The 26,199-nt window shown below is 46.7% G+C and overlaps 1 protein-coding gene and 1 long non-coding RNA gene across 2 annotated transcripts in view; one reads left to right on the forward strand and one right to left on the reverse strand.

Moving 5' to 3' along the window:
- Positions 1-2,576: 2,576 nt before the first annotated feature.
- LOC133242136 (uncharacterized) overlaps positions 2,577-26,199 on the reverse strand; it is a 98,525-nt gene continuing 74,902 nt past the window's right edge. The window contains exon 2 of the long non-coding RNA XR_009734776.1: positions 2,577-2,936. This is a non-coding gene — a long non-coding RNA (uncharacterized LOC133242136). The remainder of the gene's footprint in view (positions 2,937-26,199) is intronic.
- PRDM9 (PR/SET domain 9) lies at positions 16,280-22,486 on the forward strand. Its single transcript, XM_061408182.1, has 5 exons — positions 16,280-16,446; positions 16,663-16,934; positions 17,355-17,422; positions 18,539-18,732; positions 20,417-22,486. The coding sequence occupies exons 1-5, from the start codon at positions 16,338-16,340 to the stop codon at positions 22,048-22,050; spliced, it is 2,277 nt and encodes a 758-aa protein (XP_061264166.1). The 5' UTR covers positions 16,280-16,337; the 3' UTR covers positions 22,051-22,486.

A 26,199-nucleotide genomic window follows, 5' to 3' on the forward strand; every position in this document is an offset into this window, starting at 1 on the left:
TCTACTTTGTGGTATTTTAAGGTTCTATAAGTGATATCATACAGTATTTTTCTTTCTTATTTTATTAAGTATTATACCTTACATGTTACAGCAAATGGCATTATTTCATTCCTTTTATGGCTGAGCAGCATTCCATAGGTCTTCCTTGGTGGCTCCAGGGCGAAGAATCCGCCTGTCAAGAAGGACATATGGGTTCAATCCCTAGGTAAGGAAGATCCCTTGGAAAAGGAAATGGCAACCCACTGGAGTGTTCTTGCCTGGAAAATTCCATGGACAGAGGAGCCTGGAAGGGTAGGGTCCATAGGGTCGCAAAGAGTGGGACATGACTTAGTGACTGAACAATGAGTGTCCCATAGTATATACATAGGGATTCCGGGATGGCTCAGACGGTAAAGTGTCTGCCCAAAATGTGGGAGACCCTGGTTTGATCCCTGGGTTGGGAAGATCCCCTGGAGAAGGAAATGGCAACCCACTCCAGTACTCTTGCCTAGAAAATTCCATGGGTGGAGGAGCCCGGTGGGGTACAGTCCATGGGGTCGCAAAGAGTCGGACACGAGTGAGTGACTTCCCTTAATGATTTCCCTTAGTGACTGAACAACAACGACTGTCCCATAGTATATATATACCACATCTTTATCCATTCATCTGTCTATCATCTGATGGACATTTAAGTTGCTTCCATGTCTTGGTGAATGGTGTGCTTCAAGGAACATTGGGGTACATGTGTCTTTTTAATTAACATTGTGCTTTTTTTTTTAATATACAAGAATGACACTGCTAGGTCATGTGTTGTTACATTTTTCATTTTTTGAGAAATCTCCTGCCGGGGTCCAGCCCCGGCTGATCCAGGGAGTTCGAAGTGGGGACAGCATTGGCGAGGATCAGGATACAATAGCTTCAGTTAGATATTAATTAGAGATATAAAGAGTAATAGAATGAGGATAGCTCAGTAGGAAAATTCAGTGGAGAAAAGAGGCTGAGTAGCTTGGTTTATGTGGGAGACCAATAAAATTTCAAGACAAGAAGTTTGCACCACTTAAGTAGGCCACAGGCGTCCTTCCGTTCTCCCGAAGGAGAGGAGACACTGAGGCCTCCCCCGTCGGATCTTAGAAGCCCAGGCATAATTAGTAAGCATGGCGGGTTCCGCACTCCAGATGGAGACTCAGCCAGAGTTTGAGAGAGAGAAAGAGAGACATGGGGAGACCAGTCTTTCGAGGAACTTATCCCAATTCTTTATTTTCCATGGTCTACTTTTATACACTGAGATGTTATGCAAAAGTCACACGGGGTCAGCAGCCCTGACTTTTATCAAAGTCAGGTGCTTCATACAAATGTATACAGAGGTCTTAGGGATGTTACATCATCTTCTGGCCAGGGGCCCTGCTGACAATTTATGACCCTCTCCTTGTGACAGTGGTCAGTCAACCAGGACACTCATTTCTCCAGGGGTGATTATTCTTAAAACAGACGCCACCCAAATAAAGTTACATTCCTATAGGGTGAGGGTGCAGTGGGTTTTAGTTAAGGAAAGAATTTACTTAGCCTAAGGTCTAACGTGATTAATATCAAAGGTTAATACTTATTTCTATATATTCATTAATGTGTGTAAGGGCAGGGGATGTGGAGACTTAGCAACAAACATTGGCTCAACAAATGAAAAACCCTTCACCAATACAATTTCTAATCAGCCCACTATACTTATACTAATAATTTTCTAATTTCTCTAAAGAACCTCTTTTTAGAAGGTTTAAAGCATCTCGTGCCTCTCACGGTTGGGAGGCTGTGAGCAATCACATGTGGCCGGACAAGCCTGTAAGGCAGGCTAGAGAACCTTCAGAGGAGTTTGTAGGTTGAAACACTCCTATCACGCCCAGGAATTTTTATTAACTGGAGCTCTAAGTTAACTCCTTCTCCAAAAGAGGTGGTGGGGGACAGCCCCCTGTAAAGTCAGAGGTGTAGGTGAGAGCACAAAGTAGTAAAGTAGGCAGGCTCTGGTTATGGGGGTAGATGCTTGAGGATGTCCAGGGGGACTCCTGAGGCTCGATCCCGCCTTTGTGTATGTCGAGCCTCCTTCCTCATGACCTTTGCCACGGGTGGAGTGCTTCACGCTGGCCCCCAACAATCTCCATACTGAAAACCACAAATATTTTACTCCTAAGAACTACCTTTTAGCAAGCAAGTTTGAGTTTTTGAGGCTGCTAGTTGCTGACATCATAACTTGAGGTGTAATAAACACTACTGTGAGGTAGGTGCCAAAGGGGCAACTACTTTGTATGCCTTTTTTAGCAAATAGCACTGCCACCCCTCGCATGACACAGCTCCCCAGCTAAGCTCCCAACTCTGCAGTCACACACAGAAACACAAAGTCCTCTTCCTCTTCTCCCATGAGAAGTGTATCTTTCGGGCTCAGTCTGGACCCAGTTCTTCCTCCTATTTTCTGGCTAACTGGACCTTCTGGTCCCATCTCCAACTCCACAGGACGCATCTCCCTCCCTCTTCACACATTTATCCCTTCCCTGTCCTCTCTGCCCCACAACCCCCCTCCACTGCTTATCAGAGAGCTCAGAGACAGAAAATTCCACATTAGGTTGATTTTATTTAAAGTTCATTATTAATGTGTGCTGTTGGTATAAGATTCAACGTCTGTACTGTTGGCCATTTCTCAGCGGCGAGACCCTTGAAGATTTCTGAGGTCTCTAGCCATGCTCTGAAGTCACTGGCTGCCCACTGGTCTAGCTGTCCCCCTGGCAGGGGTCCCCATGATCCCTGGGATCTCCTCCAGTTATTCTGATTCAGCTCTTCATTCACCTTGGAACACTGGCTACAGATTTTTGAGCCTTTGATTTTCTTCAGTTTCTTTAGGTGGGTGTTTCTGAGAAGATTCTTGGTCAGCTTTGGTTGAATTGCTTATTTACCCTCACGGTTACCCAGGCCACCTGGAGAAAACAAGAGAGTGAGTACAGAATGGCATTGGTTTGAGGAAGAGGGTGAAGATGGATGGGAATGATGGCTTCAGGAGAAGGGGTGTGGGCAGAGAAGAGGTATATGCCTGGCAAAGACAGGGGAGGGCTTCTTATGGGGAGGTGTCAATGGGCAAGAGGAGCTTGGGTGGGTTCAGGTCACCTTGACACATCTTTTGGGCCTTAGCTGATAGGGGGTTTTCATCTTTTCCTCCTGGGTATCCGGAATCCACTGTTCCATAACTGCTCTAGAGCCTTGTGGCTTCCCAGTCACCTTAGTCATTTTGAAGACTCCCAGTGGTCTGCTCCAGAGCCCCCAAGCACCCTTATACATACCCCTACCCAGGGGGGCATATCCTTATGCTTTATGAGGTCAGCATGTCACTTCCCCAGGCAATGGTGGTCCTGGGTGAAACTTGACATCACAAAGCCCCATCCTGACAACATTAGGAAAGGATGTGGAGCAACTCAGATGATTTTGTGGGAGAAATGAGGCATTTTTAATGCCCCTTAAGAGCCCTTCAAACTCACCTCATCCTCATCTCTCTCAGACAACTCTCATGGGTTATATGACAGGGTTATATCCCCTCCAAACCTTGCCTCACAGCCACAGTACTCAGGCTTTCATTCTGTTCTCTCTCACCTTTCACCATTATCTAGTTTTTATTTTTTTTATTTTTTTAATCTAGTTTTTAATATCTCGCTTAAAATCCCTCCATGATAATTAGGCTGTATTGAAGTGTTTGCAGAAATCAGAATCATTCCACTTTCCTCCTACAAGGTTGTCTTAAAGCACATTGAAGACCATTTAATTCTGGGCCATCTTCCAGAAACCTTTTCCATCCCACCTCCTTTTCTCAGTGTTCACATAGCTCTCCTCACTTTTCTAGTTTCCAGTCTGAAACCCTAGTCTTCAGGCCATGAGACTGCACTGAATACACTTGCCCTTCCTCCACTTGGAGCTGCCTTGTTTCAAGACTAGGATTCATGGTCATCTCACTAGGTGTAGCTACCCAGGCTTTGGTTTTAAGAGGGTGATGGGGATGAAGCAGATAAATGCATACTTCAGGTTGGGCTGGATGATCCCAAGATGGAACTGACCACCTGCGACTGACTAGTATTCCCAGGAAAGGGGTGGAGCTTGCCCAGAGGTGTGTGAGCCTGGTGTGCAAAGGTCTTATCAACATGTGCCCTCACACATCTCTTTTCTCATCTTGTTTTCCTGCTGGCATCTCCATTGGAGCTAACCTCACAGTCGAGACCACTATGGAATTCATTTCCATGAAGAGCTACCACAAGTTTCCAGCTTCTTGGAGGAAACACTGAGTAATCATGTCCTGTCCATCCAGTTCCCACGGTCTCTCATTGAGGTGGTTGGTACTGGAGGAAAGAGGAATGAGTTGTGTGCTTCACCGCAGTCCTTGTGTTATGAATTGACAAACAGGGTCATCCAGCCTAAGGTGTGCTCCTGGGGACACAGTTTTTGGCTTCATGGGGCTTCCTGCGTTTCCTGTGAAGTGCTTGTGGTGTCCATGGGTTGCTTATTCACCCAGGATGTATCACACTGCTTAAAATTTTACGAGGTAGAACAAACCCAAAAGAGCTCTTAAAATTCTTTCTAACAAAGAACCTAAAACATGATAGGAAAATGTGAAACAGACACGAGCAAACATTTATAAGAAAGATGTAGCACTGGCCATTCACTTTATTAAGAGATGTTTAAAAGATATGAGCAGCCAATTGACAAGAAAAATATTGGACTAGACCCTAACCACATTAAAAATATATTTAATCTCACTACGGTAAGAACAATCATATTACAATTCCCATGACAAACCAAACTGACCCAGAAGTGGCATAGATTTTAGAGACTGCAGACAGAGACATTAAAATACTTGGAATAGTTGTGTTTTGTATATTATAAAATTAAGTAGAGATATGGAAATAATAAAATAGATGCATTTTCATCTTATAGACATGAAATCTATAGAGTCAGATGACAAACACAGTAGATAGAATAAATGACTGATTAGACAGGGCAGCTGGAGAAAATTGTGCACTTGAAGAGGTAGCAATAGAAAGTGTCCAGAACGAAGCACAGACTACACTAATACATACAAAGTATGACACAGCATAATCTATTGATTTTTGTCCCCCTATGAGTTCAGCATTGGTTAAACATTTGAAAATCAATCAGTGTAATTCAACTTACTAAAGAACTAAAAATGAAACACAGTAGGGTCATTTCGATAGATGCTGAAAAACAATTTGATAAAATCAAACATCTATCCCTGGGTTGGGAAATCCCCTGGAGAAGAAATAGGCTACCCACTCCACTATTCTTGGGCTTCCCTGGTGTCTCAGCTGGTAAAGGATCTGCCTGGCAGGCAGGACACCTGGGTTCCATCCATGGGTTGGGAAGATCCCCTGGAGGAAGGCATTGCAACCCACTACAGTGTTCTTGCCTGGAGAATCCCTAAGGCCAGAGGAGCCTGTTTGGCTTACACTACACGGGGTTGCAAAGAGCTGGACACAACTAAGCGACTGAGCACATACTGTGAAAAAACTCTTAGCAAGCTAAAATTAGAAAACTCCCTTATCCTGATGAAGGTAATAAACTGTATAACTACCATCACCCTTTATGTTAGAACACTTGAGTGTTTTACTTCTAAGATCAGAATCAGCAAAAGTTGTCCCCTCTCATTATATTGAATTTCTGTCCATGAAGTCCTATAAGACAATGATAATGAAGTTATTCAGTTTGGAAAAGAAGAATTAAACTGTTTTTATTTGTCAGTGACATTTATGTAGAATACCCAATGAAATCTACAGCAACAACAGAATAAATAAAACTAAGAATTAATTTAAGCAATCTTGCAAGATATACAGATGATATATAAAATTTAATTAATTGCTTTTTTATATGGTAGGATGGACAATTGAAAATTAAATTTAAAACATAACAGTAACATTGGAGTATGAGAAACTTAAGAAACTGACAAAATATATGAAAGGCACAATGCCAAATAATGGACAAAAAATTTGAACATGAAATTCACTAAACGATATACAGATGGCAATTAAGCATGCAGGCCACACCAAAAGGATGGTTCTAATGAGAGAACAGATAACAAGTGTGATAAGGATGTGAAAAAAAAAGAACTTTCATGTACTGCTTCTGGGAATACAAAATGGGACAGCCCTGGTGGAAAACACTTTGAAAGTTGCTTAAAAAGTTAAACACTGGGTTACCATATGACCCAGCAATCCCACTCCTACATTTATACCAACAAGAATGGGAAAAAAAAGGACGTGTACATGAATGTTCATAGCAATCTTATTTCTAATAGTCAAAAAGTCGAGATGAACAAGATGGCAGAGGGGTAGGTGGATGTGGAATACATCTTGTTCCACACACATCAGGAATACACCTTCAGACACAGAAGTGTTTGCAGAACACCAGCTGAGTGTGGACAGGAGTACCTGATCAGTGGAAAAGAATATATAAAACCACAAATCTCAGTAGGATGAAGGAACTAGGTGGGGAAACAGGAGTGTTAGTAGGACTGGACCTGCCCTCGGTGGGTGGGAGAACTGAAGTAGATGTCCGATCCCGACATGGGAGCAACTGTCTGGATCAGAGGAGAAACATTTAAGGCTGAGAGTGAAACAGCTGATCTGTGGCAGCTTAAATTGAATGAGAATAAGACAGTCCTCACCACAGCCAAACACACCACAGACATAGGGACACAGGTCCCCTAGAAGGCACAGCAGCTTGGAGCTGGTGTTTGGGGAAGGTGGAACAATCCCAGGGCAAGGGCTGCTTTTGACTGTGGAGAGACAGATTAATGGGATGTGAGGGAAGAGATCAGGGTGGGAAATGCCTGTGGAGGATTACCAGGCAGAATGGAAGCAAGGCGATACTGCTGAGTCGGTCTAAGGGGTGCAGCCATCATCATAGCCTCTTTCTCCCTACATGTTAGCATTGGCAGCTAAACAGTAGAGAGGCTGGCCCATCAAGCACCTGACTCACAGGACTACAGAGTAGGACCCCAGCCAGGTGGCCCCTCTATGTGCCTGGTGCCCTAATAACAGAGAATGACTCCAGGAAAGGGAGCCCTCTAAATGCCTGAAAGAGCAGAACTATGGAGAAAGTCTGGCCAAAGAGTCCTCCTGAGTGCCAGCTACAAGACGCTGGAAAAAAAGACTGTGATAGGGTCATAACTCCTGCGGCAGAGGCAGTCCGTGTCCCTGAACAGTTGGCGCCTCCAGGGTACCCACAAGCCAAGAAGCTGCACCACCTTCATGCTCAACTCTCACTAGGGCAGAGCTGCCACAGGCAAAAAAGTCTTGCGTCTATGCAGGCAGGGTCGCTTCAGTAGTGCCCGACACTTTGCAACCCTGTAGACTGCGGCCTGCCTGGCTTCTCTGTCAGGGAAGGGGCTTCTACAGGCAAGAATACTGGTGCATATTGGCCAATACTGGTTGACATACCCTTCTAGAGCACTGTATTTCATGCTGCCCTAGCTGCCAACTCCCCTGAGTATCGTGTGCTACCAGAACCCCTGTGACCCAAGCAACTGCACCTCCACATCTGGCCTCACAGGGGCAAATCCAAGTCCTGCAGGGTAGCCTCAGGAGAAAAAACCCAGGGGATAATCCACATGCAGAGCTGGAAATAAAACCACAATTGAAACCCAGGGGCAGTGTTGCTAAGGAAGAAGACCCTGTAAAAGCTGCAGATTAAGTCTATACCATCAACTAGGCAGACTCTGTGTCTATGGAATATATAAAAGGACATTGAAAGCTCCCAAAAAAGAAAATGCACTAGTTCTGATAGCTGTGAACATTGGAGGCAAGAACACATAGGAATCGGACCAGATTAGAATCTGAGCTGCCCCCAAATCAAGTCCAGAGATCAGCACAGATTTGGAGGGCATCCAAGAGAGATGAGGTGGACTGTGACACCCAGCAAGGGAAAAGACTCTGATAGAAGTGATGGAAGAAAAACAGGTTTTATTTTTATGGTTTGACTTCCTCTATAGATATATCAATAACCTCAGATATGCAGATGACACCACCCTTATGGCACAAAGTGAAGAGGAACTAAAAAGCCTCTTGATGAAAGTGAACGTGGAGAGTGAAAAAGTTGGCTTAAAGATCAACATGCAGAAAACGAAGATCATGGCATCTGGTCCCATCACTTCATGGGAAATAGATGGGGAAACAATGGAAACTAACAGATTTTATTTTCTTGGGCTCCAAAATCACTGCAGATGGTGATTGCAGCCATGAAATTCAAAGATGCTTGCTCCTTGGAAGAAAAGCTCTGACCAACCTAGATAGCATATTAAAAAGCAGAATCATTACTTTGTCAACAAAGGTCCATCTAGTCAAAGCTATGGGTTTTCCCAGTAGTCATGTATGGATGTGAGAGATGGACTATAAAGAAAGCCGAGTGCCAAAGAATTGATACCTTTGAACTGTGGTCTTGGAGAAGACTCTTGAGAGTCCCTTGGACAGCAAGGAGAACCAACCAGTCCATTCTAAAGGAAATCAGTCCTGAAGATTCATTGGAAGGACTGATGCTGAAGCTGAAGCTCCGGTACTTTGGCCACCTGCTGCGAAGAACTGACTCATTGGAAAAGATCCTGATGCTGGGAAAGATTGAAGGTGGGAGGAGAAGGGATGACAGAGGATGAGATGGTTGGATGGCATCCCGACTCGATGGACATGAGTTGAGCAAACTCTAGCAGTTATTAATGGACAGGGAAGCCTGCCATACTGTGGTACATGGCATCACAAAGAATCACACACAACTGAGCGACTGATCTGAACTGATAAGGGGAAAGAATATGAAGAAGAATAGATATCTATATCTGTACCAGACCAGCTGAAGTGTAAGGGATGCTGATGGAGGCTGGTTCTGACCCTCAAGACTTCAATCAGCTGAAGCTTGGAGTCTGCCACAGCCCAAGACCCTTAATGAACATGTCTGTAGATTTACAGTGTTAGTCACTCACTCATGTCTGACTCTTTGCAACCTCATGGACCACCAGGCTCCTCTGTCTATGGGATTCTCCAGGCAAGAATACTGGAGTGCGTTGCCATGCCCTCCTCTGGGGATCTTCCCCACCTAGGGATTGGACCCAGGTCTCCTGCTGTGGGCAGATTGCTTACCATCTGAGCTACCATGGAAGCTTGAACATGCCTGTTCCCATAGATTAAAGCTTCCCCACCTTTGCGGTTTAGAGAGACACTGCTCTGGAAAGCTGCATGGTGTTCTCCATAGTTCTGCAAGTAATACACTTTTCCTTCCCATGAGCTTTGGCTGGGTTGTATCTTCTGGCTCAACACCCACCAAGATGTAAACTCACTTTTCTGGTAACATTTCTCCATCCAGAGTCCCAACCACCACTAGATACTACTTCTACAGTCAGTCGTCTGGCTTCCAATACATGGAAATCACCTTATTTTTCTGTGAGCAAATCTACCTAACGGCCAGAAACAGTGTCCCTATTTTATCTTGTGAAGCTAGTAGGTGTCAAGCAAACTCAGCTCTGTGGATCCATTGTCCTCCAGTTCGATGCCTCGTTTTACAGAAAACACTTGCAAGACTTTGAGGTTTTATTTATATCTCATTTCTGAACGCTTTTGATACCTACATTAAATACACAGATTACTCATCAGTGCCACTTCTACTTTGAGGTTAAAAATCCTCCAAGTTTTTTCTAACATACCTATTCCATGCGTTGCATTTAAATCTTTGACCATACGTTGTTTATCTTGTGTCTCATCAGAATTTAGTTAATTACACCGTTTTCCCCTGAATAATGCGGTACTCACCCCATAGGAGATCTTTTCAAAACTGGATTTGACAAGGTAGGGCACAGGTGGGCCTAGGAGAAAGTCCGGGAGCACGACTGCCATCTGGTGGAGCTGTGATTCTAGTTGAGGGCACTGGAAGGAAACATCCAGCCTGAGGACATCCCGCCCACTTGAGGATACAGGCCTAAGAGGCAGTGCCTGAAAACAAGCAAAGAAAATGGCCAAAATGCGCCTGTACGCTGGAGGCTTCTTGACAGAAATGCCCCCTGAGCAGCCAATCCCTGAGCGGTTGGGTGGGGCCTCTTTCTCTCTCCACACCCTTCCAGCACCTATTAGTAGGACTGCCTCCATCACAACGCCGATTGGTCGCTTGTGCCTGACAGGGTACAGGCCGGCTGCTCGCCATTCACTTCGCCTCAACGAGGGAGGACTCCATGCCATCGAGCTCTGAACGAGCCTAGGACTGGTGTTGGCAGCACCGCAGAACAGCTGGGAGACTTACCGGAACACACCCTGCACAACCCTCACAAACCCTTACCGTGACGGCTTCAAATTCCAGGGTGAGAGGCCCCAAATCCCGTCAGCTTTGAAGAACCTGGGTCCTAACTTGAAGGGAGCTCGCATCTCGTCAGCTTCAGGGACTACAAGTCCCTTCACCCCCAGAAACACCAAATCCCCTGGTGCTGTGACCCTCAAATACCTAGAGTAATCCCAGTTCCCCTCAGGCTGCTGCCGCGTCACCTCAGTCGTGTCCGACTGTGTGACCCCAGAGACGGCAGCCCACCAGGCTCCCCCGTCCCTAGGACTCTCTAGGCAAGAACACTGTAGTGGGTTGCCATTTCCTTCTCCAATGCATGAAAGTGAAAAGTCAAAGTGAAGTCGCTCAGTTGTGTCTGACTCTTAGCGACCCCATGGACTGCAGCCCACCAGGCTCCTCTGTCCATGGGATTTTCCAGGCAAGAGTACTGAAGTGGGGTGCCATTGCCTTCTCCGCCCCTCAGGTTGAGGCACCCTCAAAATAGCACCCGCAAAGAGACCAAATTTCCTTAACCTCGGAGACCCTGAATACCTCAGCCTGGGAGCTCTTAAAACTCTTTGTCCTCAAGACTCCCACTGTCCTGCCTGTCAGAGACCTAAAGCCCCTTAATAAGAAACCTCCAATTTCCTCAGCCTCAAAGATCACAAGTTCTCTCACCCTGCACATTCTACATCAGCCAAAACATCCCCAGTCTCCTCTGTCTGAGGATCCCAGTTCCTTCAGCCCCCGTGTCGCAGATGTCCTCAAGCAGAGCGACTTGTCTCTTAAACGTAGAACCCATGTTATGCCCAGATTTTTCCGAGTTCCCAGGCGGAGATCCTCAAAACACTTCTTGGAGAAATATTCCCTCTCGTGCACTGGAACAGAGCCCTGATTTCAGCCTGACCCCAGTCCAGCAGTTATGGGCTTCTAGGTCTCCTCAGGACTCCCTCTGTCACCCACAGACACGTCCCTCCCAGTGCCTTTCCTCAGAGGGGCGGAATTGTAGGGGAACCATAGAAACCAAATCTAGTTCACATTAGGCTGGCCTGTCATAGCTGGTCAGGATCCGTCCCTCTCACCAACACCCTCACTCCGACTTTCCCCACACCTTCCTGCCCTGGACACTCCACCCAAGGAAGACAGACCAGGCTCTGGACAGTGGTCTGGGCTATCTCAGCATCTTCTTCTTCCACAGGCACCTTGGCATTGAGGCAGTCCCATGGCCATGAGCCCAAACAGGTCTCCAGAGAACAGCACTGAGGGAGATGCTGGGAGAACAGAGTGGAAGCCCATGGTGAGAGGCGGAGGTGGCAAAGCTGGGCTCTAAGCCAGCTCTATAGGAAGGACATGGCGCTGGTCCCTGAAGGACCACAAACTGCTTGCCTGGGCAGCTGAGTGAACTTCTCTGTGAATGTACACAGGATGGAAATGCCTGGTCCTGTCTGAGATGGTGGGGAGGAGTGGGACAAAACAGGACACTAGCATCATCAACTGCTCTGTGTCCAGGGAGAGTTAGGAAAATGCTCAGTGTTTGTTCAGTTAAGCAGGACACAGGCAGGAAGGAAAGTCTTCATCCCTGTCTCACAGAGACCATCCAGTAGCTTCAGGCTACTCCCTGCACAAAAGGTGGAGGAGAAGTCAGCTCTAAGGTCTGACATATATTAGTAAGTCACTGATGGAATCTACTATTTTCCTTAAGCCAAAGATGCTTTCAAAGACATTTCCATATACTTCACCAAGGAAGAATGGGCAGAGATGGGAGAATGGGAAAAAATCCGATATAGGAATGTGAAAAGGAACTACGAAGCGCTGATTGCTATAGGTAACACGAAGTGCTGGGTGCCTGTGAGCCTGGGAAACATGAAACAGGTCTTCACCCCTAGTGTTTACTTGGCCCTCTCTTAGGTGGCTTCTTCTGCTCACAGTCCCTTTTGTGTGGAGACTAACCTGGAGGGAATTTTTATTGTTTTGTTCCAAAGTGGGGTTGACCCTGGCAGTGCAGAGCTCACAGCTTGCCTTGTTCTACATTCTTCCAGCCCATCCTACTGATTTCCCTGACTTTGTGACACTTTCCATTGCTTCTGTGCTTTGTGCCTCCTTCTTAGAATATATATTTTGCTTCTTTCCAGGTTTCAGAGCCACTCAACCAGGTTTCATGCATCACCACAGGCAGGTCCTCAAACCCCAGGTAGATGACACTGAGGATTCTGATGAAGAATGGACACCAAGGCAACAAGGTGAGGGGCCAGAAGGATTTAGAGGTGTCTTCAAGAAACCAGCCTGGGCTTAGGTCTCAACTGCGTCTCAGCCATTAGCAAAGAAAACATAATTTTCAGCATTCTAAAGTGGTTGTGGCTGAGTATTGACATGAGCCTGAATGAAGGTGAAGGTATAGGTTTTCCAGTGTTTTACGTTTAAAATTTATCATTCTTTGTAAAAAGAATTATTTTTGCTAAACATCCTTAATGAAAGGCAATTAAACATACCCTAGACTATAAATTCACTTAGCTCTTGACTATAGGTTAAAAAAATAAAACACAAATAGGATTGTTTTCTTATTTTCCTTTTTGGAATGGTTGTTGTTCATGCATGGGAAGATATTTGAATGTTGATTTTGTACCATGCAACTTTCTGTGCAGGTTTTGTGTGTGTGTGTAATTTAAAAAATTTTTCTGCACATAAAATCATGTCCTCTGTGAACAGACATAATTTTACTTCTTTCGTTCCAACTGGAAGCCTTTTGTTTCCTTTTCTAACCTAATGCCCTGGCTAGGACTTCTAATATTATATTTTATAGAAGTATTGAGAATGGGCATCCTTGCCTTTTTCTCTTGATCTTAGAAGTTTTCAGCTTTTCATTGATGACTATGATGTTAGAGATAGACTTTTCATATATGACCTTTACTTTATTGCAGTCATTTCCTTCTATTTTTACTTTGTTAAGTATTTTTGTCATGAAAGTCTAGTAAATTTATTAGATACTTTACAGGCATCAGATGAAGCACAGATGAAGTTTCATATTTTTTAAATTTTAATAAAATTATGTTATGCTCCCAGTGGAAGCATAGGAGTTGATGATACAGAAATCACTTTCCATTCCTCCTTTGGTAATCCTTGTCCTTGTCACTCTCTGGCTCAGAATTTTGTGTCCTTAATTAGAATGCCCAGAGTTTAGAAACATTTACCAACCAAAACTCTGATTCTCATCATTTTTTAGGCAAACCTTCTGGGATGGCCTTCAGAGGGGAGCCCAGTAAACACCCGAAGGTGAGTGTCTCCCAAATCCTGTTGACAAAAGAATCCTCCTCACGGATCCAGTCACAGGTGAGAATAGGAGGAAACACAGAGATCCTGGAGACTGCTGCCTTCCTGTCCTGAATCTTTAGCACAATGTCTGATATCATTACCATCTTTATAGTTAGTAAGAACAGCAAATATAGTAGGCTGTTCTATTGTTACATTATTTTCACAATATTTCAGACTTTAAGCATTTTATGTGAATAAACTTACTTAAACCTTAAAACAATCCTACAGTACCTATAAGTAAGTATATAGCTATCACCATTATAGATCAAGAAACTGAGGTAAAAAAGTTTGATTATATTCGTGGGAACACAGTATCACTGGTGGTACAATCTAATGCAAAGCACCTTCTCTAAACCCCTTACAAAGCGGTTAGAACTTCCATAGTTCTATAAAGTTTCTTCTTACATCTTTATATCATTCATCTGAGAGATGTTTTCAACCTCAGTTCTTTTGTGCTGTGCTAGTGAGGGATATCTGACTAAGGGAAGCTTAAGGACATGTTGGGCAGTTTGTAGAGTGGATGGTCCAAGATGAAGAAGCTGAAGGACATATTGGACAGTTTGTAGAGTGGACAGTCCAGGATGAAGAAGGTGACATGATCCCTACCTCAGAGACTCCTACGCCAATAAGATTAAGTAACTTGCAGCTCTGACAAGCTTCAGGTTTATGACTCAAAAACAACAAATAAGAAAATAACTGAAGGACTTCACATAGGTTACCAGCTTTTGAGTAGAAACTCATCATCTGGACATGATTTCAAATGCTCATTCTTGTAGGAGGAAGTAACAAGTCCTTCCTCTGAGCTCTGATTAGACAACTCTCCTGTTTGGAATCGTTTGTTTAGCCTTCCCCTGTTTTGTGAGCTTTGAGAGCGTAGCCCATACCGTTAATTCTCAGATGTCCAGGCCCAGCTCAAAGCCCCTAAGGGCCCTCTGAATGTTTTGTGAATGAGTGACTCCACATTTAAACATTCATCTAGGAATAAGAAGGTCAAGGAATACTGAGGATAGTATTTGTGAGCTAGACTTCAAATATAGAAGCAGTCAAGGGCATATATTGATGGCAGGGATGTATGCTCACATTCATTCTGTATTAAAGAGCTCACACAACGATTTGTTGAATGTTATTAAACTTCATGTCCACTATCACAATAAGAATCAGCATGTATACCAATTTATAGATCAGGAAACTGAGGAGAACCCACTAGTCGTACAGCCTTCTTCAAGGAGAATTGATGAGGCCAGCTACTTTAATTCTAAACATTGTCTCTAGGACATGGCAACCTGCAACTTCCAGCTCATTTTCTTTATTGTCTGAATGTGTTTCTGTAGATCATCTTTTCTCTTCTCAATCTCACTACTTTGTCACCTTATTTTCCAGATGTGTTTTGTCCCCTCTGTAATTTTCCATACTTCCTCGTCCATCAAAGGTCCCCTAATTAGTAGAAAACCTCACGGATTTCTCTATGAGCCCTTACCCTCTTCTTTCCCTGACCTCAAGCTATTCTCCCTGCGTTGCTCTCACTTTTATGCAGAAAGTTGAAGGGAAAGAATCTTAAGATATGAATTCTAGTTTTGATTCACTACCCACTTAGGTCCTTTTTTTACACTCCAGTGTTCAGAGCCCCCCTCCACCAGGTATTTCCAAGAATTGTCAAAGTATTAACTAAAGTCATGCATGTAAAAATACTTCATATAGTCCTAAAGAACTAAAGAAATACATGTTGTCTTTTACTCACATGGAAGAGATTGTCCAGAGGACCACTAAATAAGGTATCCAGTTTGAAGAAATTGCCGGGAGCAGCAAAATTGCTGAAGAAAAGTGGCTCCAAACAGGCTCAGAAACCAGTGCCCCCTCCCAGAGAAGCGAGGACCCCTGGAAAGCACCCCAGACACAAAGTCGGTAAGATAAAGTTTGGGGAGTTCCTCTAATTAGTTCCTCTAATCCCTGTAGAAAAGCTAATAAGTATGGCCTAGGTGTGGGGTGTGGACTTTGGGTAGGCGTGGGTTTAAGCTGGACTGATCTGAGGCATAAAGTTAGCACTGGGGCCTTGGGAAAATCTTATACATTTTCTGAGGTCCTGATTGCTCATCTGTAAAGTGAAGATACAGACACATAACTCATACGGTGTTTGGAAGCATTGCATGAAATGCAAAAGTGCTGACACCTACAAGTAATTCAATAAATCCAGCTGTGATGATAGAGACCTCACTTTGTTAGTATTTATACACAGACCTCTGCTCAATGCTTTAGGTGTCATGCCCTTAACATATATTTTCTGAGTAGATGTGTCAGTGAACTATTTCCTAAGTAAGAAGGTTGGGAAGTTAAACCTACTAACGGGAAGTGCAGGAAGCTAACACTGAACTGGGCATCTGTGGTCAGTGTGGAGCCTCAGTGTCCTGAACCAGTAGTTAAAGGGAGAAGAAACAAAGTATAGAGAAGGGACTTCCGGGTGGTTAAGTGGTTATGACTCCACACTTCCCCTGCAGGAGGTGTGGGTTCCATTCCTGGTCAGGGAACTAAGATCCCACAAACCATGCAGCATGGCCAATAGATAATGTATCATTAAAACATAAAAATACACAAGTAAAAGTTTGAAAAATAAATGTGAAAAAGTTTTAACAAACTGTATAGATGGACAAGTAGGAGATCTCACCCTTTCTGATAAAACAGGGACTAATTCTCCAGACCCCACCAGCCTTGCTTAGCTTCTGTTCTCCATGTTAGAACTCAGAAGAAAGGAGACCGAAGTGAAGAGGTACAGTGTACGAGAAAGAAAGGGCCAGGTGTACCAAGAGGTCAGCGAGCCCCAGGATGACGACTACCTGTGTGAGTGACCCTGCTGGCCCACTCATGGAGAAGGGGTTATGAGACCTTGGTACAATAACCTCACCTCACCATTTGGTCCCCCAATCATCCCCTTCCTCTATGACTTGGGGTACAAGATGAAGGCCAAAGGCCGCGAGTGCCCCAGCTCTTTCTGAAGGTCTTTGCGACCAGCAACATCCCTATACCTCCTCTCATCCCTGTTGCTCTCACCTCCAGATTGTGAGGAGTGTCAGAACTTCTTCATCGACAGCTGTGCTGCCCACGGGCCCCCAACCTTTGTAAAGGACTCTGCAGTGGAAAAGGGGCATGCCAACCGCTCAGCCCTCACTCTGCCCCCTGGGTTAAGTATCAGGCCATCGGGCATCCCTGAGGCTGGGCTTGGAGTGTGGAATGAGGCATCCGATCTGCCACTGGGCCTGCATTTTGGCCCCTACGAGGGTCAGATCATATACAATGAAGAGGACTCCAACAGTGGATACTGCTGGCTGGTGAGAAATAGCCCTCTTTCCCTGTCCTCTGGCTCTAATCGTTTGTGTGTTGTGGGGGTGTACTTCATGTCTACATGCAAGGACACGGATGGTGATGACATGTCGGCAATGACACAGTCAGCCCTGTGTACTGTGTGCACTGGGCATGAACACAGGACTTCTATCCAAAGGTCAGAGGAAGGTGGGAGACAGTGGTACAGGCATACAGAAGTGACCCTTCACTTGTGGAGCCCTTGCCTTCAATGTGCCAGTAGACTCAGACTTGAAATGATGAGCTTACTGTGTGGTCCGACTGGCAGTTGAATCCATGCAGGCTGAAGAGCACCAATGCCAGCAGGGGGAAAGTTCTCCTATTACTTACTACCAAAAAAAATAAAATAAAAGAGAGAAGAAAGCTTGTATCTCTTTTCTGACACTCAGGTCACCAAAGGGAGAAACAGCTATGAGTATGTGGATGGAAAAGACACGTCTTTGGCCAACTGGATGAGGTGGGTGCAGTGAGCCTGCAGTTTGTAGATGTCGCTCCTCCCTCAAGCCCACACCCCTTTCCTTCTCAGCCCATCTCCCTCGGTAGCTTTCACATCTTCTTTCCTCTTTTCCCTCCATATCATGCTCTTTCATTTCAAAAGACATTAGAAAGAAAGAAAGAAAAATATAGCATGTGCCCTCAAAATATAAGTCTATATGCTCAACAAAACTGAGGTACTTGAAAACAACTTGAGGAGTCTAGATTCACCAGGGACACTTTACCTCACTTAATTGACACTTACCAAACACTCTATGTCCCAGTTTAGACAGTGAACTTCATTACTGAAGCAGATCACACAACCCATGTCCTTTTGGAGAACATACTGAAGACAGACATTAACCAATTGGTTTTAGGAATAGTAACCTTGCTTTTTCTATTTTTGAATAATTGCACAGCACCAGGATAACCTAACATGGGAGACCTTGAGTCCGTGTGGGCAACAACCTCCCCAGGCTCGGTTCCAGTGAGAAGTGGGCCCTGAGGCCTGAGAAGGAATGGGGAGCAGGATGGCCGTGAGCATGGCCACTCTCTGAGGGCCTCTACTTTCATCAGGGCAGGCAGAAAGTGAATAAACTATTACTGTTCTCTGTCTCAAGCTATGTCAGAGCACTCTCCATGTTTCCATGGGAGAGGGTGGGCAAGTGAATAGGACCCTGGATACATGTCGGGAGATTGGAGAAAAGCCTCTGGAGAGAAGGCAGGCTGGGGTGAGTGCTGAGGGGTGCATGCTAGCCTAGGAGTACCAAGTCCTGCGGAATGAAAGAGAACTTAATTTAGAGTTTAGAGGAGCTGGAGGTCACCAGGCTTACGGACAGTCCAGGTGGAGACAAGTCTGGAACTGGGCTCTGGACAATGGCTAATTAGGTAAGGAGAGAAAAGCATTCCAGCCAGGAAGAGGACCGGAAACAGGATCTGGAAATAGGAATTCACACAGCCAGGTCTAATGTGTGAACAGAAGGTCCCCATGGGGGGCAGTGGGAACCATGGCGGCCTCAGAGCCTGAAGGCTCTGGTGTCCAGTAGTGGAAGGGTCTCCTCACCTGTGGTTTCTTTCCCTTTCCCGGCCTTGACCCCAGGTATGTGAACTGTGCCCGGGATGATGAGGAGCAGAACCTGGTGGCCTTGCAGTATCACGGGCAGATCTTCTACCGAACCTGCCAGGTGGTCAGGCCGGGCTGTGAGCTGCTGGTCTGGTATGGGGACGAGTATGGCGAGGAACTCGGCATCAAGCAGGACAAAAGGGGGAAGAGCAAGCTCTCGGCCCAGAGAGGTGAGCGTCAGCCCTCTTCCAGCACTCCACCCCATCCTGGGGAGCTTCCCTGGTCCTATTCTGAAGCACAGTCCAATCCAGTCTAAAGTCAGTCAAGTTGCAATTAAAATGCCTCAGAATTTGATTCATTTCATAAGACTGTTAGGAAAAATATTTATATTAAAAATATTAGTTCTAATTTTCAATATTTCATGCAAAAAATATGTAACATCACCTTCTTCTGAAAGGCTTAGAAGCAAAAAGCAAGTTTTTTAGCACCTACCAGCTCTCTCACCTTTACCAGTTTCTTCCTCATTTCCTCCACATTTCTAAGTGATATGCATACAGTGATTTGCATTCAGTTACTGTTTCAGTTTGTTGTCATGTGAATTCATACTTTGTGCCAGACAGGGCTACACACACTGAAGCAGACAGAACCACTGCCTTGGGGCAGCGTGGGCTTCATACCAGACAGGGGCTGGTGCTCTGAGGAAAACCAGTGCAGTAAAGTGCCTCGGATCAGCATGCACAGAGTGGGGTGTGGCGGAGGATGGTGGGGCAGGGTCTCTGCAGAGATAACACCTGTGGATTCCAGGATTCCAGGCAGGGGAGCAGCCAGTGCTGCAGCCTCAGGGCCGGGAAGAGAGGCCATGTCAGTGGTCGCAGGAGGAAGCACAGAGGGAGAGGAAGGAGGCTGGATGGAACACAGAAGCCTCAGCGCCCATGTCCATGTGCAGGCCTTAGGGGTCTTCCTGGGTGACACAGAACAACCATGTGGCTATCAGCTCCAAGCGGCATGTTCTCTGTGCTAAGATGATGCTTCGGTTCATTTTTGGGAAGAGACAGCAGTGGGGAGTCCCCTCAGAGGTCAGTTCATTGCCAGACATGAGGGGAGAGTGGCCTGGGTAAAGATGCTTGGGAGTGAGGGTGTGAAGAGTCTGGCTGGAGATGTATTTTTAAGCAGGACTTCCTAGTGCATGTTAAATGGACTAAGACTGTGTGAAATAAGAGGTATGAGTATTGATGAGGCTTGAGAAAGGACATGTCTTTATTGTATGATGTATAGAAAACAGAGAGGAGCAATTTATGAACCAACCAGGGCAGCAGGAGCCAGAGACCTGTAGTCAGTAGGACCTGGGCCTCTTGGTCTCGTCCAGTCTCAAACCCACTTCCTGCAGAGTGGTTTCTTTGAAAGGCTGCTCTTTGAACAAGAAGCCTCAAATTCAGCTTTACTCACACCTGCTCTAACCACCCCCTGTGCTGCCTCCCATATGCAGAGAGCTCCAGGCCAGGTGCCCCTAACTTAATAGACCCTTTCCCCTCACAGGGAGCCATTCAGGAAGATTCCACCTAAGTCATCAAGAGTCTTATCTCTCAGTAGGGTAAAATACCTGTGGCCACTGTGACACGACTTTTCAGATACTTACACTCAGGGAAAGGTCCCTGCAGATCCACCTCTATCAGGAGAGACGCTGCCTCTGATGCTACTGAAAGGTCCCTAGGCTGGGTGGTATGTAGAAAAGGCCCTTGATGCAAGCTTCCTGGATTTCTGTAGATGTAGAGAATAAGAATGGAATGGATAAGTGGACTGTAAAGACCCACTTGATGGGAGACAAATCGTGCACCGTCAACACTAAGATGGTTACTGGGGCAGGCTTTACCATGGCACACCAGCTACCTGACTAAAAGCTTCTTCTTTCAGCAGAACCAAAGCCCAAGATCTACCCATGTGCCTCCTGCTGTCTGTCCTTCTCCAGTCAGAAATTCCTCAGCCAACATGTCCAACGCAATCACCCTTCTCAGATCCTCCTGAGGCCATCTATAGGAGACCACCTCCAACCAGAGGATCCCTGTCCAGGCAGTCAAAATCAGCAGCAGCGATATTCTGATCCACACAGCCTGAGTGACAAACCAGAGGGTCGAGAGCCCAAGGAAAGGCCCCATCCTTTGCTGAAAGGCCCCAAACTTTGCATAAGGCCGAAGAGGATTTCAACGGCCTCTTCCTACCCACCCAAAGGACAAATGGGGGGTTCTGAGGTGCATGAGAGAATGACCGAAGAGCCCAGCACAAGCCAGAAACTGAATCCAGAGGACACAGGCAAATTATTCATGGAGGCAGGGGTCTCAGGGATTGTAAGAGTCAATTATGGAGATCATGAGCAAGGCTCCAAGGATAGGTCAAGTCTAATCACACATGAGAAGATACACACGGGGGAGAAGCCCTATGTTTGTAAGGAGTGTGGGAAAAGCTTCAATGGGAGGTCAGATCTCACCAAACATAAGAGGACACACACAGGGGAGAAGCCCTATGCTTGTGGGGAGTGTGGGCGAAGCTTCAGTTTTAAGAAAAATCTCATCACACACCAGAGGACACACACACGGGAGAAGCCCTATGTTTGCAGGGAGTGTGGGCAAAGCTTCAGTGAGAAGTCACGTCTCACCATACATAAGAGGACACACACAGGGGAGAAGCCCTATGTTTGTGGTGATTGTGGGCAAAGCTTCAGTTTGAAGTCAGTTCTCATCACACACCAGAGGACACACACAGGGGAGAAGCCCTATGTTTGTGGGGAGTGTGGGCGAAGCTTCAGTGGGAAGTCAAATCTCACCAAACATAAGAGGACACACACAGGGGAGAAGCCTTATGTTTGTGGGGAGTGTGGGCGAAGCTTCAGTGAGAAGTCAAATCTCACCAAACATAAGAGGACACACACAGGGGAGAAGCCCTATGTTTGTGGTGATTGTGGGCAAAGCTTCAGTTTGAAGTCAGTTCTCATCACACACCAGAGGACACACACAGGGGAGAAGCCCTATGTTTGTGGGGAGTGTGGGCGAAGCTTCAGTGAGAAGTCAAATCTCACCAAACATAAGAGGACACACACAGGGGAGAAGCCCTATGCTTGTGGGGAGTGTGGGCGAAGCTTCAGTTTTAAGAAAAATCTCATCACACACCAGAGGACACACACAGGGGAGAAGCCCTATGTTTGCAGTGAGTGTGGGCAAAGCTTCAGTGAGAAGTCACGTCTCACCATACATAAGAGGACACACACAGGGGAGAAGCCCTATGTTTGTGGTGATTGTGGGCAAAGCTTCAGTTTGAAGTCAGTTCTCATCACACACCAGAGGACACACACAGGGGAGAAGCCCTATGTTTGCAGGGAGTGTGGGCGAAGCTTCAGTGTGATGTCCAATCTCATCAGACACCAAAGGACACACACAGGGGAGAAGCCCTATGTTTGCAGGGAGTGTGGGCGAAGCTTCAGGGTGAAGTCCAATCTCGTCAGACACCAAAGGACACACACAGGGGAGAAGCCCTATGTTTGCATGGAGTGTGAGTGAGTCATGACCAATAAACCACATCCTAGCCACAGGAGGATTACTGCAGCCACCCCATGCCTCAGCTCTAAGGGGGCCTCAGAGCAGGTTTATGATCCGTTACTGTCGCCAAGAGTATGAGGAGAGACTTCCCAGATGGTCCAGTGGCTACTACTCCAATGCGTAGAGCCATGTTGAATACCTGATTTGGGAACTACCTCCCACATGCAGCAACTAAGACACAGTGCAGCCATGTAAATAAACACATAAGCAAATATTTTACAGAAGCAGTGTGATGAACACAGAATTAATTGATTAAACAGACCTTCCACTTTCATGACAGGAGAGGAGGTAGATAAACAGCAGATGGTTTCTTAAGTGTTCTGTAGATATTCATGCCAATTGCCTTCACGGTTTTCTGTACTTCTTCTAATAAATTTTGTCTCCAAACAAATCTGAAGCCCAGACTACGTACTCACTCCCCCCTTATTACCGACAGCAGTGGGGTCCAGTGACAGTGAACCCCTGGGAAGGCATTATTCTGGAGCCAACTCAGTTAGGTCACTGGACAGTCACTTCCAGGGTCCAGGGAGAGGAATCTAGGATTTGAGACAGACTCATCAGGGAAGAGAAAACTCTGGCTTCCTGCGAGGTGTGGCCTCTCCTCCTTATAGACCTAGACTCTACTTTGGCCTCTCCTGGTTGCCCTCTGTCTTCCTCTGACTTCTGTAGCCTCAAAAGTGAAGGCCACGTGCATGTCTTTGTGTGCATGTGCATGTGCCTCGCTCAGCCTGGGCCATCTGGTCTCCCTCACTCTGTCTTTGCCACTTCATCAGGGTCATCACAGCATCTGGACTCCAGACTCGACCACAGGGGTCCAGTTCTCAGCTGTGCCCTCAGCATCTGTGTGACATGGGGCAAGATGCTCAACCTCTCAGTGTCTCTACTCTCATCTGTGATACAGGGTGGGAGCACCAGCGTTTTGGTCTGTTGCATAAGCACAGGCAGAATCTGGCAGAGGCTGGCTGAGAATGCAAGCCCCACCATTGCTGTTATTTGTGTTTTTTTCTTTAATCTTTTTAAATTTTTTAATTGAAGGATATTTGCTTTATAGAATTGTGTTTTCTGCATGTCCTTCAGCCCCCACATCTTCCAGGTCTTCAGAGCTAGACGAGGAAGGGGCTGTTTAGGCACTTAGCTGCCCTGATGAGGACATGTGAGGTCAGGGATGCTAAGGGAACACGACCTCCCTTCCCACCACTGCCATTCTTACTGAGCTGGGCAGCCCCAGAGCCCCTCCACACAGACAGGCAGTGCCGACAGTCGTCCACCCTGCGGACAACAGAGCCTGGAGCCGCGTGTGCAGGAAACTCCTGTCCAGACCCCATCCCACCCCCCACCCGGAGGGTCCTTGAAGCCCACACAGTGGCTTCTCTAATGCACGGGTCTTGTACCTGTGCCCACGTGCTTTGGTCAATGCTGTTGTGACCTTGAAATTCTTAACTATGGAATAGTTCATCCTACACTTCCCTTTTATGAGTGAAGTCTGATGGACCATAGGGTGCGCTGTGAGCAGAGCAGATGCACACAGCACAGCCCCCAGGGGTGACCAGGCTGCACGTGGGGACAAGGTGGACACAAAGTCCATCCCCCAGGTGAGTGAAGGTGGTGACTGCACCAGGAAGCCACGCTTGCTTAGACCCAGAACTGAGTTCCAACACAGAGTGGAGGCAATGGTGTTCTTAGGAGTTGACCACACCTTTCCCTCTATGAATGAACTCTGCTCTGTCCTGATCCTTCCAGAATGGGTTCAGGAGGCTGAAGTCCACTCGGTCACCAGAAGACACCAAGGGGTGAGTGGGCTATGGGGCGGGGGGGTGGGAGGTGGTAGCTCCAGGACTGGGGGCAATGGCCCTCAGTTCCCTCCCTGTTCCAGGCTTGTGAAGTGTCTCTACATGAACCATGTCAGTAATAACCACCCACTGTTATTTTCTCATTTCTTTCATGCTTTCCTAAAGGAACACGTTTGTCTGCTTGGTTTCCCTACAGGAAGGGAAGCCACATAAACTCTCCATCTTCCATGGCTTGTGGCTGGGGTCACAGGAGTGAGAGAGAATTAGGGGTGATGCAGGCAGAGGGGTTTCAACTGAAATACAGTGGAGACCCAGAAACTTGCAGGGGCTTCTCACCTGCACCTCCCACCAGAGCAGGGCCTGGAATCCCCTGAAAGCCTGAGCAGGTCAAAGCTTCTCCCCTCCCCTCCCCTCTCCTCCCCTCAAAAGCTGGATCCTGGGCCAGCCCACAACACCCCCAAACCCCCCATCACCCACAGGCCTTCACAGGCCCTCCCTCACAGAAGTGGGAAGACCTGCATGGCGGCAGCAATGGTGTGTGACCCCAGAGCTTGGGGTCTCAGCTGACCTTGAGCAAGGGGGCTGGTGCTTTACACACCCTCCCAGCCCAGAGAGATGCCAGCAGCCACAAGCCACGAAGTGAAGCAGAGGTGAGGAAGGGGGCTGTTGATGTGAGCTGTCTGAGGTCCCATCCTGTCCCCATGACAGTGGCCAGGCCTCACCTGACACCATGACTGCCCTGCACGTGCAAACAAGACAGCAGCAGTTACAGTGACAGGACAGCCAGCTGCCTCCACTGCATGCTCCACTCGGACCTCAGAGGCCCCATAGCTGTACCTGACCCACCTGGCGCTGCTCTGCTTGGCTGCCAGGGCTTGGGGACCCTGGGTGAGTAAGTGAGGGCAGAGCACCAGAGGCCAAGCCTGTTTTCAGCGGCCAGACCTGCCCTGGTCGCCAGACCCATGAGCCCAACCAGTATCTGAAGCCAAGATGCCTTTGGGAGAATGACACCACAGACGCTGACCTCAGAGCTCAGACTCCTGAAAATTTACTAAACAGGTTGTTTTTAGTCTTTTTTTTTTTTAAGTAGGAGGTTGGCAGGAATAGGGAGGGGAATGACTTCCTTGGTGGTGCAGTGGTTAAAAATCTGCCTGCCAATGCAGGAGACATGGGTTCATCCCCGATCTCGGAAGATTCCACATGCTGTGGAGCAACTAAGCCTCTGCACAACTACTGCAGCCCAAGTGCCTAGTGCCCATGCTTCCCAACAAGAGAAGCCACCACAGTGAGAAGTTCAAGCACAGAAACTAGAGAGTAGCCCCCACTCCCTACAACCAAGGAAAAGCCCATATAGCAACAAAGACCCAGCACAGCCAAAAATAAATAACTTTTTTTTTTTAAAGTAGGATGCTGCAGCATTCCCTGCTGGTCCAGAGGCTAAGACTCTGAGCTCCCAACACAGGGGGGCCGGGTTCAATCCCTGGTCAGGGCACTAGATCCCACATGCCTCAACTGAATACCCTGTGTACCACAACTAAGACCCAGTGCAGCTGATTAAATAAATATTTAAAAGTAAGAGGTGGAGCGGTCCTAAGATGGTGGAGGAATAGAAAGAGGAGACCACTTTCTTCCCCACAAATTCATCAAAATATCATTTGAATGCTGAGCAACTTCCACAAAACAACTTCTGAATGCTGGCGGAGGACACCAGGCACCCAGAAAGGCAGCCCATTCTCTTCAAAAGGAGGTAGGACAAAATGTAACAGACAAAAAGAGAGACAGAAGAGTTAGGGAAGGAGAGCCGTCCTGGGGAGAGAGTCGTGAAGGAGGAGAAGTTTCCAATCACCAGGAAACCCTCTTACCAGGTCTGTGGGGAGTTTTGGAATTGCAGAGGGAAGAATAAGTGGGAGGGGAAAAAAATTCCACAGAATATGTGCCTTAACCACAACTCCCAGTGGAGAAATAGCCTAGACACTCACATCTGCCACAGCAAGCAGGAGAGGCGTGGGTTGCATGCTTAGGGTAAGGACTGGGCCTGAATGCCCTGAGGACAATCTGAGGGAGCTAAGGTGAGATAGCAACCCAAACTGTGGGATAGCCAGAGAGAGAAAGAATTTTCCTGTGAAAGCTCTAACCTAAGGCACAGTCTGGCCACTTCACAGAACAAAGGACTGAGTGAACACCAAAGGAGAGCTAGCCAGCTGTGGACTGGCCCCTCACCCTGCCAGAGGCAGAGAGGCAGGTGGGCAACAGCCAGAGGTGGAAGACGAGGGGCAATCTTGGCCCCAGAGATGGCATCCTCCACCAAACTGTGAGCAGG

The sequence above is a fragment of the Bos javanicus genome, chromosome X (genome assembly GCF_032452875.1).
Source record: "Bos javanicus breed banteng chromosome X, ARS-OSU_banteng_1.0, whole genome shotgun sequence".
In the NCBI taxonomy this organism is placed as follows: Eukaryota; Metazoa; Chordata; class Mammalia; order Artiodactyla; family Bovidae; genus Bos; species Bos javanicus.

Bases quoted from the DNA above. Each gene is read 5' to 3' on its own strand.
- PRDM9 (XM_061408182.1), top strand. From the start codon at position 16,338: ATGTTAGAACTCAGAAGAAAGGAGACCGAAGTGAAGAGGTACAGTGTA. The intron at 16,447-16,662 runs GTGAGTGACCCT...TCTCACCTCCAG, and splicing joins CCAGGATGACGACTACCTGT to ATTGTGAGGAGTGTCAGAAC. The intron at 17,423-18,538 runs GTGGGTGCAGTG...CCTTGACCCCAG, and splicing joins TCTTTGGCCAACTGGATGAG to GTATGTGAACTGTGCCCGGG.